Source organism: Sebastes umbrosus, chromosome 14 (genome assembly GCF_015220745.1).
Source record: "Sebastes umbrosus isolate fSebUmb1 chromosome 14, fSebUmb1.pri, whole genome shotgun sequence".
NCBI classification, from domain to species: Eukaryota; Metazoa; Chordata; class Actinopteri; order Perciformes; family Sebastidae; genus Sebastes; species Sebastes umbrosus.
Window position 1 is genome coordinate 15,159,962 of NC_051282.1, and position 12,127 is coordinate 15,172,088.

The following is a 12,127-nucleotide window of genomic DNA, read 5'->3' on the forward strand; positions in this document are numbered from 1 at the left end:
CAAAGTGAGCAACTGTTCCAGTAACCTAGATGCTTCGCAGTTCCTGCCAGGTCGCACATTTTTGTTGTAATTTGATTAATTGCATGTATTTGTTTGTTTGTAATATTCACCACAACATTAAGACATTAAGACATTCGGCTTCTGCATTTCAACCTAATCTTAAGGCCCTATCATGTGGCGATATCTTTGCATATTTATCTGTATTACGAGCCCGACTATGTAACATATTGAGTCAGTGAAGTTCAATTTGATTAATTTCTGAGGAAGTCTCGTTTGTAGAGAAGCTTTTCATCATGCTGCAAAGACAAAGGGAACAATCTAATGTTCATTCATTGCATGTGTAAACAAATGTCTGTATTGTGATTATATATTAATTTATTGAAGATATAATATGATTTATATTGCTTTTATATTTTTTAAACTGTTAGATTACAGCAGTGTTATCATAAAACATGGTTGACATTTTGCCATCAATGAACATTATCTTGATGGAGTGTTATTGGAGATGACAGAAAATCTGATTACCCTGAGTGCTTTATGGAAATGGCAGTTGCTATTGCGTCACTCAGCCATAATCAACTTGTCGACATGTGAATGTGAATAAGTGAGAAAGAAAATGTTTAATGACAAAATGTCTTTTGTTAATACTGTAAACAAGCACAGTTGGGTTGTAAATTATTTTGATAGTAGCTAATAAAACTCTCAAATCATCTTGTTTGGTCTGAGCAGGATCAAGTTAATTAATTTCACATAGAAATTGAGTTTTTCTCTGCACGAATTTCAGAACTTAATTAATTAATTTGAAGAATATGGTGCAGCCGTACCCAATAACAGCCTTTTGATCCCATAAACACACCAGCATACCTTTATGTCCTGATGTAAAATATGTGGTGGATTTCTGTGCTGTTGTTAAACTTAATCAAATGACACTATACATTGTCTCGTCATTGCATGCATGTCCCTTTTTTCCTCATTATGTTTTTCTCCATTTTTTTTTCCAATAAGCAAGATCTATTCTCTCCTAAAAAGGCTGTAACATGAGTGAACATCCTCACACAGAGAAAACAGATTCTAACATGTCTGATAGATGACCAGCACAGTTAAATAACTGACTGACTGACTGACTGACTGACTGGATGGATGGATGGATGGATAGTGAAGTGCAGTCAGTGTCAGAGCCAGACAGCAGAAACAGGGCGTTTGCAGAAAAGTGTAAATATACATCTCTGACCTGAATCTTCGCCGTTTCCCAACCGCTTGCTGTGCAGCTGCAGGTGGAGCTCAGTAACATCCGCCTCTCAGTCTGTTACTCAATACCACAACAAAACTACACAGGCTCAGAGTGTGTGCGTGTGAGAGTATATTTGTAAAGAAGTACTGCAAGTGTTAGTGGTGGCATATCATGCACACCATGCTATGACATCTATGTGAAAGAAAATACTCAAACTCGGAGCACCTTGTTGGCCAATACTTTTGAACTTAAATAAGAGTTTGAATGCATGACTAGTAACAGAGTATTTCTACACTGTGATATTGCTAATTTTACTTAACTAAAAGATCTGAATATGCAACACAATCTCATGGCAGATTGTGAAATAGTCACAAAAATGTAATTGAAAAATTTAAACTGCTGTGCGACTTTTAACCTTTACCACAGTCTGTCACCTACCTGCCGTAAGAATTTTTTAAACCATGACCACGACCTTTCTAGCCTTTTTGCATCATATGGGTTGTTTTGCACGGTACTGACAAATTACTTATTTTGGTTTGTAGGCATAGCAACTTGTTGGAGACAGCTGTACAGTCTTCCTCATGAGATTCAGTGAAATGCAACCATGACCAGACTAGTAAATATATGTTGAAACTACATGAAGGAAATTGCCAAACTAGATATTGTACAATGATTTACACAGGTTAGTACACCACTATGCTGACAGAAATGTTGTACTGTAAATTGTTAGATGATAATTTGAAGTCTGTTTCTCCAACTGTGAATTTAACATAATAAAAACTATGCATTATTAACATAGAATGCACTACTTCATATTTTGGCAATTAAACATCATGTAACAACTGAAAGCATTTCTGTGGGTGTGCAGATATTAGTAGGCTACAGATATTTCTTTAAGCCAAGCTGAAGACGTTATGTGTAATCACCAGTTTTTGATAAATAATGACAGCTGAAAATAAAAGAATGGCATAGATGCAAATGATAAAATGACCTCATACATAATATTGTGTGTGCATTGCATGTTGGTGATTGGACAAGATGAGCTTCAGAGAGAGCAGATCATTGGCTCCCTCTAGTGCCTACAGACATGCAACATTGACTTTGTTTAGATATTCAGTCAGGAATGGAGGGAATTACCACTCTTCAGTATTCTAGTATACACATTTTTAAGTATTTTATCATGCTTCACAGTATTATATATTTAGTATTAGAAATAATTACCATTATGTATCAAACCTAAAACATCAGGGGCGAATCTTTGGGATGTCATACCGAAAGGAAGCTATTCACCCAACAGAGAATAACAAGTACCAATTTCATTTAATTCACATTTTCACATGAAATTCACTGTCAAAAATGTATTAGTAGTGGTGTCTAAAAATTAAACGCCTTTTCCTCGTTATAATAAAATGTATCTACGATAAGCATTTTATCAGAAAAATAGTTCAGAACTAGTTGGTCTCTGTCTGCCTCACATGCAAGGGCAGCCGTCTGGCCGTCAACATGCACCTTGTTCCAGAAGCAGTCCTCGTCCTCCTCGTCCAAACTTTCAGGACTCTTCTGGTTTCTATAGATATTCTCTTTATTCACACGAGGAACATCTAAAAGAGGGCTGATCCTCCTTCTTCACCAACATAGATTTAGTACAAGATAATCAATGTTATTCACTTCACCTGTCAGTGGTCCTAATGTTATGGCTGATCGGTGTATATAGGGTTAACCTTTAATCTTAACCCCTAACATTAACCCTATAACCCATATGACTCATTGATGGGGGCCTTTTGTGTGGACAAGTGATGCCCATTGAAACCCAGTGTTGCGGTAGTGTAAAAAGTCACTCCAAAACATTTATTATACTTTTTTAAAAATATTAAATTTTTCCATCATTTTAACGCTGTACCTGTGTCTGCCTGTAAGCTTATGTACCTTCAATTGATCAATAACTGAACTCTCACCGTCTGCCTGGAATATCTGCATTTGATTGACACTATAATTTTGTGAGAAAATCTTCTAAATAAGTACATTATACAAAATTCTGCAACATAATCAGTGACAACAGCTGTTAGATAAAAATTCTGGAGCAAATAGTACAATATTTCCTTTTATAATAATAGAATAAATATATCAATTAATATTAAGCACTTTGTTATGATGGTGCAATGCATCTTTTACAAATTTGGTTTTGGTTGGTATGATAAACATCAGTACAGTGTTGTTTATTTAGTACATTATAATATGATAACTGTCATTAAAACTGTTAGGAGGTCACATCTAGTGTTAGTGTGCATGTAAGTGTATGTTCTACTAAGGTAATGAGGTGCTGCAGCTGTGTGACTGTTCAACCATCCTGTCACTAGATGGAACTCTTGATGCACAAATGAGCCTCAACCGGAGGACTGAAGCTTCAGGGTTTATTGTCTATTACAGGATTGTACAGTTGTATGACGTTGTTTATACATGAACAGTGTGATATATTAAACAATAATGTGTATCAACATATAAGATATATACAAGCAAAATAATACCTCCTTGGTGGAATTAACAAAGTCAAATATCCAATTTTCCTGTTCTAGAAGTATAATGCCAATGAATACAAAGCACCATGCGCTTCCACCTTGGAAAAGAGATGTTAATCTCAATGAGACTGCCTGATTAAATAAAGATTAAATAAAATACAAAATAAATAAAGCCATCCTGTTTGTTATATTTCTAAAATGTGTGAAGCAGCCAGTTGGAGCTGTTTACAGGACAATTTAAGTGTAAAATAACGTTAACGTTGCGCAACAGGAGAAAACACCATTTTTCTTTTTGGTGCAGAATCAACATTATAGCTTCATGATCCTGCTGCATACTAACACAAAACTGCTAATACTACTTCTACCCAACTACTATTACTGCATCTGTACTACTTTTTCTTGATTTGTTTTCCTGTTTTGTTTTGTTTCGGTCTGTGTGCATCCAGTGATCACCAGGATTTATTATAGGAATTTTGGTTAACACACAACTAATCCTCACCTAAGCCTTCTCACTCATCCTCCAGTACAGGCCAAGATGACAGGAGCTGACAATGTGATATGCAGCGTCAGGTGTTAACCCTGCATGGTATATTTAAACATGAAAACATTATAATTTTGTAAAAAAACCCAAAAAAAAAACATAAATAAAAAAATTAAAGCAACATTGTTTTATATTACCTAACAATGTGTTGACTCATCGTGAGTCTGTAAAAAGCCACTGTCCACTAACTGCAAACAGCAGACAGACACAGTTGGAGACTAGCTGGTGAACGTAGTGGAGCATTTAGCAGCTAAAGAGACAGATTTTTCCCTCAGGAGTTGGTGGAGACCAAAAACAGAGCTAAAAGAGAGAATATTGGACTTGCATTCATCAGGTGACACAAACACAAAGACTCCTAATGAATCATCATGTCGCTCCGTAACTGCTGGATTTGTACTGTTTGCTAACAAGTTCACCATATTAACTTGATCATGTCAACAACTGCCCCAAAGTGGCCCAAAAATGTCATGTTTAAGTGAAATTCCAATATAAAATTTGCAAAATAATCTTGTGTAGTACGACACAGAAGTATTCAGCAATACCACAGAGTAGAAATATACAGTATATATAAAAAATATGTCCTGCATTCAAAATGTTGCTTGAGTAAAGTATTAGCATCAACATATAATTAAAGGGAATGTTTGTAACTTCTTACCGGGTTGGTGTCCCATGCGCGCCATGTGGCTACGCTGTTCAGACAAGACTGCAACACAAACTACACGGAAGCACCAAAACCGCAAAGTTCTATCTGGTGAAGCCCGTCTTGCAAAACAGTGTTGGCCGCGGTCGGAGGACGCGGGGGGAGACCGTAGCATTGGTCTCCAGGGCTGGAGTCTCTGCTGTACTCTGCTCCTCTGCCTGCCTGCCTTCACTCACGCACCGCGCACGTTCTCGCTCCACCTCACGTGCATGCACGCACACTACATACTGCAGGAGAGTTAGTTTAGCTCTGAGAATATCTAGTAAATGTACAGTGGACGTTTGTGCAGAAATACATGCTGCAGCTCCTCCAGACCAACAGAGGTTTCCCGTGTCTTGTGAAGTGACGGGGCTCCGCAGCAAGTTACTTTATTGTCTCCGACCGGGTGTCGGTGTCACAGTCGGGAGGCTGAAGCAGGAAAAGCCAACACTAGGATCAACAGTGATTCATGGAGAGACCTTCGTCTGGTCAGCTAACATTACCGCCAAGCAGGTGAAATATAGAGTGATATTGTGGTTTTAGCTGACATGTGTCGCCTCACTGTTTTGAGTGATGCTCGTTCATGTCTATTTAGAGCGAGCAAGCGCGAGCCCGATGCTGACTTTTGTTAACTTAACGGCCACAGGTGTCACTGTTAACAAGCCTTTCTGATTCTTACAAACAGTCGCTTTAACCATTATGTGTCATTTTGTTACATAATACAATTCATAGAAGTTGATTTTTTTTTTTTTGGGAGAGTCAAAAGTGACCATAGTTGCAGAAACACCCTTAAACTTTATATTATTTTCATATTTCACCTAATTTAATATTTTATTGAGGAAACTTAGTAGGACTCCACAAGGACTTCGGTCAGTCCCTAATGGTCAGCCCCCCGGTCCCCTTATCTGTGCATGGGTGAGAATGCGTGTGTGACTTGTCCCGCCTCCCGCTAGGATGACGTGTAGGTGACGTCACCAGCAGTAGCTCGGTCCTCCAGCAGCAGCAGCTCCTGTCTCTTCAGTCAGTCAGTAACGGTCCAGGCTGCCGGGCGGTCAGTTGACGGACAGTTAACGGATCTCACGGTTTACTACGGACCGCGGGGCTGTTTTCTCGAGCTGCTTCCAGTCGGTACCGGACACACGCTGTGTGGAAATGTCTCTGCTTCTTCCTCTGCTGCTGAATATTCACTTCAGTTGGGATTTTATCTTCAAGAAAACTGTTTTTTTTTATGGAAGTTTGAACCAACTGGCGCTCTTTTGATGTCCTTCTACATGTGTGTTGTCTGATGGATACAGAGATACTGTTGGAGTATTTACACGGCTTTTTGTGATTTCTTTTGAGGAGAAGGAGAAGCATGCTGTGTTCTGCTCATCTCAACTGTTCCAGTAGTTCTGTTATTGTGTTTACGTGACTTTAAAACAACAATGATTTCAGAGGAGAGAAGCAGTCACGTAAACAAACAAGCCCTGAACTTCCCAGTGGGTTTACTCATCCGCTCTCCTAAGAAGAGACTGGCCAAACTGGGAAGGAAACCCAGCAATGGATCTGTCCAGTAAGTCTTATTAATACTGTATATAATGTTATACAAACATTAATGGATCTGCCCAGTAAGTCTTATTAATACTGTATATAATGTTTATATACACATTAATGGATCTGTCCAGTAAGTCTTATTAATACTCTATATAATGTTTATATAAACATTAATTGATCTGTCAAGTAAGTCTTATTAATACTGTATATAATGTTTATATAAACATTAATGGATCTGTCCAGTAAGTCTTATTAATACTGTATATAATGTTTATATAAACATTAATGGATCTGTCCAGTAAGTCTTATTAATACTGTATATAATGTTTATATACACATTAATGGATCTGTCCAGTAAGTCTTATTAATACTGTATATAATGTTTATATACACATTAATGGATCTGTCCAGTAAGTCTTATTAATACTGTATATAATGTTATACAAACATTAATGGATCTGTCCAGTAAGTCTTATTAATACTGTATATAATGTTATACAAACATTAATGGATCTGTCCAGTAAGTCTTATTAATACTGTATATTATAATGTTCATATAAACTTTAATGGATCTGTCCAGTAAGTCTTAATACTGTATATAATGTTTATATAAACATGAAGAAATGGACTAAAGTGTTAATTAAGGTACATAATATGTCATAACCAATTTACTACTATTAGTGCTACTTTCTACTTATACTCCACTACATTTATCTGACAGCTTTAGTTACCTCAGTACAAAATACAAGTAAGTAAGTCTTAATACTGTATATAATGTTTATATAAACATTAACAAATGGACTAAAATGTTAATTAAGGTACATCATTTGTCATAACTTCTCCCTTGAAGACATATTTTAGATTATTACCACTGTGTAACTCCTCATGTAAGTGATGTAATGTAAAGTACTTCAAGTGCAATTTTGAGGTACTTTACCTGAATATTTCCATTACTTTCTACTTCTACTCCACTACATTTATCTGACAGCTTTAGTTACCTCAGTGCAAAATACAATGGTGGAATGTAAGTACATTTACTCAATTACTGTACTTAAGTAAAATTTTGAGGTACTTGTACTTTACTTGAGTATTTCCATTTGATGCTACTTTATAATTCTACAAACTCCATGTAATATAATATATATTATTCTGAAATAGGCCATTCTGCATAATTACTAGTTTTACTTTTGGTACCATAAGTATAATTTGATAACTTTTGAAAACTTTTCTATCTTTATCTTTACTGGTTTTATATCAATATGTCATTACAGTACTGCCAGCTTTTATAAACCACTTCCTTTTTGTTTTTTGGTGTGTCACATGTTGTTGAGATAAACCCAGTTTACTCAACAAGAAAACATTCACCACCTTTGACATAAATATTTACTGCTTAAATGAATATTTTGAGTAGTATAAAACCCATGTGAGATATATTACAATGTTATTTGGAAAGATTATTACATATGAATGAAAAAATACAGGGAAAAAGTAACTAATTTCTGTGGCTGATTACTCCCTTGTACATATTTAAGGCTTGCCACTTAACAGTGTTTGTTTTCCTCCCTGTTCCCTCTCAGATCCAATAACTCTGACACCACCGTCCGCTCCACAGAGAGCGTTGGTGTCCGGCAGCCGGCCAAGAGCAAAATCCGCCGCCACAACAACAGGCTTTCCACTGTTTTCAACCACAGCCCCAACAGTGGACGCCGCAGCCAGCAGGGGCTGGGCAGTGGGTGCCTGGCCGGTGACCCCCAGGCTGCAGACGACCCGGCAGAGCTGTCCAGTCAAATGTCTGTCCCTGGCATCCTGAAGATCTTTGGCAGCGACATCTGTCAGGGGACCAATTATAAGAGCGTGCTGGCCACCACACAGTCCAGTGCAAAGGAACTGGTGAAGGAGGCCTTGGAGAGGTGAGATATGTAGAGATTAGGGCTGGCAAACGATACAAATATTTAATCGAGATTAATTGCGAATTAATCATACATTTTGTATCTGTTCAAAATGTACCTCAAAAAGAAAGATTTGTGAAGTAGATATTACTCTTATCAACATGGGAGTAAAGATTTTTGTTTCTGAGACTTATGGTTACAGGCCAAAATGTAAACGTCATTGTCATTGTAGCGCCATCAACTGGTCAAATTGCACCACATTTGACTCTGAACTCCCTTGGGTCTTGAGCAATGCACCGGCAAGTGTGAAGTTGATCCGACGAGTGCTTCTGGAGATATGTGAATAACAAACAGACAGACAGAGATTCCTCGCTTTATAGTTAGATTCATCCTGAGGATAACATGAATGCTTGTACCAAATTTCATACCAATCAATTTAATAGTTGTTGAGATATTTCAGTCTGGACCAAAGTGGTGGAAGTACATTTTCTTCCCTAAAGCTGCTAGAATGGCTAAAAAAAATAAAATTACGACATCCAGGTTGTTATATCTATTGTTAAACTGGCCTAAAAACAGTTGGTTGACTCAGTTCCAGAGGGTTTAACATCCACCACATCCTCTTGTCTAAATAATGTCCACTTTTGTTGTTCAGGTACTCCCTGGAAAAAGAAGACGCCAACAACTACGTGCTCTGCGACGTGATCGGCCAGACGGGTGCAGACAACCAGTGGAAGAGGGAGTGTTTCCGGGTGGTAGGAGACAACGAGAAGCCCCTCATGCTGCAGTCGCTTTGGAAACCCAAGGAAGGTTTCTCCAGGCGTTTTGAAATCCAGCTGAGAGCGAGTGTCGAAGAGCAAAGTTTAAAGGACAGAGACACCGTCACAGCAGGTATACACATCGGCTAAGGGCTGGCACACGCTAAAAGATTTTTCATATCTTAACAGATGTTGAAAATGGGAGACACCCCACACATAACGACATGTTATGATACATTTAACAGTTTTGTTCCTATAATGTGTGGAGAGCAACGATCTGGCAAAAACAGCACATCACACACTAACAGATTCATTCATGAATAACAAGAGTCCCCACTAAATAAAACAGAAATCTCCCAAAACATCTGGGCTTTGCTGACGATTGTTTGGAGGGAGGAATCGGGCCCACATTCAGCTTGATTCTCATTTAGTGTGTACCCTCGCTTAACACCTTCATAGCTTATGTCCCTCGTCTTCTTCAGAGACCAAAGATTGAGCCTCCTTAAACATCTAACCAACTCAGCGACCCTAACATCTTTACGCCTGGGTAATCAATCACTCAGTCTCTGTTGTGGTGGCATGGGGAGCCTTTATCCTTGTCTCTTATTGCAGGCTAACAGCCTTCATTGTCCAGCTTATCACTAGCTAGAACAGGGGAGATGGCCGGCATGTGAGAGAGGTCAGGAGGAAACAAAAGCTGCCGTGAGGGATAGAGGAGGTCAGCGCGGCCCCACTCTTATCTTTGTTTTATTGCGAGGGCCCATTAAACATCGAGGCAGCTCTTCCCACTGGGCCTGGAGACGCCAGAAACTAACCACTCACTGGTCTGTTATTCTTCCTATCAGAGCTCACTTCCTTTTCACTTGGGACTGTACAGACCTGTTTACCTCTCTCTGTCTTAGACCAATATTTGGGCTTTTTAATCAGTATTGTTCTTGGTACTATTTTGCTTTGTTAAATTACTTTTTTTGTGAGTTAATTCTGCATTTAAACTAGGGTTAGAGGGATTCTTGGCTTAAATGGAGGTTAATTTCTGTGCTGATAACACCGGGTATAAACACAGATGGTCCAGGACTTGTTGGTGCAACGCGATTGGTTGATGCCTTAATTCGCAACGCGAAAGCTCTGAAAACCGACTCTGTTCAGAAAAAAAAGTACGCCGCTTTTTTGCTGTGTTATTGTCACGTTCTGCGTGAAAGTATTCATGACAAAAACAACAATTTGAAAAAATATATTGAAATTGAAAAAAGTAAATATTTCCCTTAAATCCTTTAAATGAATTTCATTAGTCTGGATTTTCACGTGTGAGTTTTAGTGTCTTATAATGGTCTTAATGCTGTTTGAAAGGATTTCCCACCACCAGAAGAATAAAATTCAAGGGCAATCATTGACAACTTACATTTTATGTCATAAATATCAATATTGATGAATATGAGTCCAACCGTAGTTCTCTCCCTGCCCTTTACCTCTACAGTGTGAGTGTTTTAGGCTCTGAGCCCAGTCTGTCACATTGGTGCTGAACAATGTGGAAAACACCCACTTCCACAGCTGATAAGAGCGGCGGGCTGCCGGGTGTGAAGCCGGGGCTCGGTGGACATTCCTCGCTGCTTAATGGCTCCAAACGAGCTGAATAGTGTTTGTGTTACGTCAGGCCGACAGAGTGGCTGCTGGTACATCAGATAGGAGGAGGTGGTCACATCTCACTTTCCCCGCACATTTCCACTTTTTCCTTCTGGTTATGTTTCATTTGAACTGGTGCCAGTGGAGAGAAACGTGGTGTTGGAGTTTGATTGACCAGAGTGATTTCAGGGGGATTTTGGTCATTGTTAGTGCTTTGCTTACTGTATGTGTTAAGCTAAATAGGTTATACTTTGTCTAATTGGGACTGATAATGACCTACAGCAGGCATGGCTTTAGATGATGATACATGGTCCTCCTCTCATTTCAACAACCGGATTTCCCTTGTGGGAATCAATGAAAGCTTAGCTTATATCTTATCTTAATTTGTCATCTTACTCCAGTAAGATAATTCTCCAAACTGTCCTAGATGCAAAAGCAAAGAAGGAATATTTGTACATCTTTTTTGGCAGTGTGTCATTTTTGGAAAGCTATTCATGTTTTCAATCAATGTTCATGCCTGATCTTTTTAGTAACAGAAAATACAAGATACTACTAATTTTGATTAATAATTACTACTACTATATCAATTATCACAATTTTTACCATTAGAAAATCACCATCAATCAACCATTTACTCTAAATGCAAAACTTAAAGTAAAGTTTTTTGGGACTTTTATTTTGATCTAAATGTGGAAGGTGATGCTGAGTTGTTTGATTCTGTTCTAGGGTACATTGTTTTATGTTTTTTCTTTGATTTTGTTTCTCTTGACGTGAAGGATGAGGTGTGACCTCATAGAAAAACATAATCTGGCCAGTAATTAAAGTGGGAATCCACAGAAATCTTTTTTATTGTATATTTTGTCTACATCTTTGACTATGAGTGGTCTTTCCTGTGTATTTATGGCTCTGTTTTGCACAGTATTATCATGAACATGCAACAGTGTGTTTCTCATATTGTAAATTGTAACATGTTCATCTGTACATCTTGTTGATCCAGGCATCAACGCTCAGGCTCGTAAGCTGCAGAAGAGCCGCTCCAGAGTGACCTCGTTGTTTGTGGACGGCAGCGCGGAGGATGTGGACGGACTCGGGATCTGGAGGAGTCTGAGTGAGATGGATCTGTCTGCGATGGGGAAGGAGGCCAGCCGGGCCCAGCAGAGCTCGCTCAGAGAGGATCCAGAGGCCGAGGCCGACAAGGAGGTCCTGCGGCTCGGCATGGAGAAGGAGGAGACGGAGAGCAGCGACGACAACACCACCCAGTACTCCATTCATCCACCCTTCGACTTCCCCTACTTCCTCCTGCTGCAGGGCTACAGCCACAGACAGGTGAGCGACAGAGGGAGGGAAGTGGTGCAGATTATTT

At 38.8% G+C, this 12,127-nt stretch overlaps 1 protein-coding gene across 1 annotated transcript in view; it reads left to right on the forward strand.

Annotated features, from left to right (window-relative positions):
- Nucleotides 1–5,967: 5,967 nt before the first annotated feature.
- The window catches only part of si:ch73-281f12.4 (RA_Radil_like and Myo5p-like_CBD_Rasip1 domain-containing protein), a 31,080-nt gene continuing 24,920 nt past the window's right edge, over nt 5,968–12,127 (forward strand). Inside the window, exons 1-4 of the mRNA XM_037792569.1 lie at nt 5,968–6,519; nt 8,078–8,410; nt 9,042–9,277; nt 11,762–12,090. Of these exons, the coding sequence (XP_037648497.1) occupies nt 6,392–6,519; nt 8,078–8,410; nt 9,042–9,277; nt 11,762–12,090 (1,026 nt within the window). The 5' untranslated portion in view covers nt 5,968–6,391. The remainder of the gene's footprint in view (nt 6,520–8,077; nt 8,411–9,041; nt 9,278–11,761; nt 12,091–12,127) is intronic.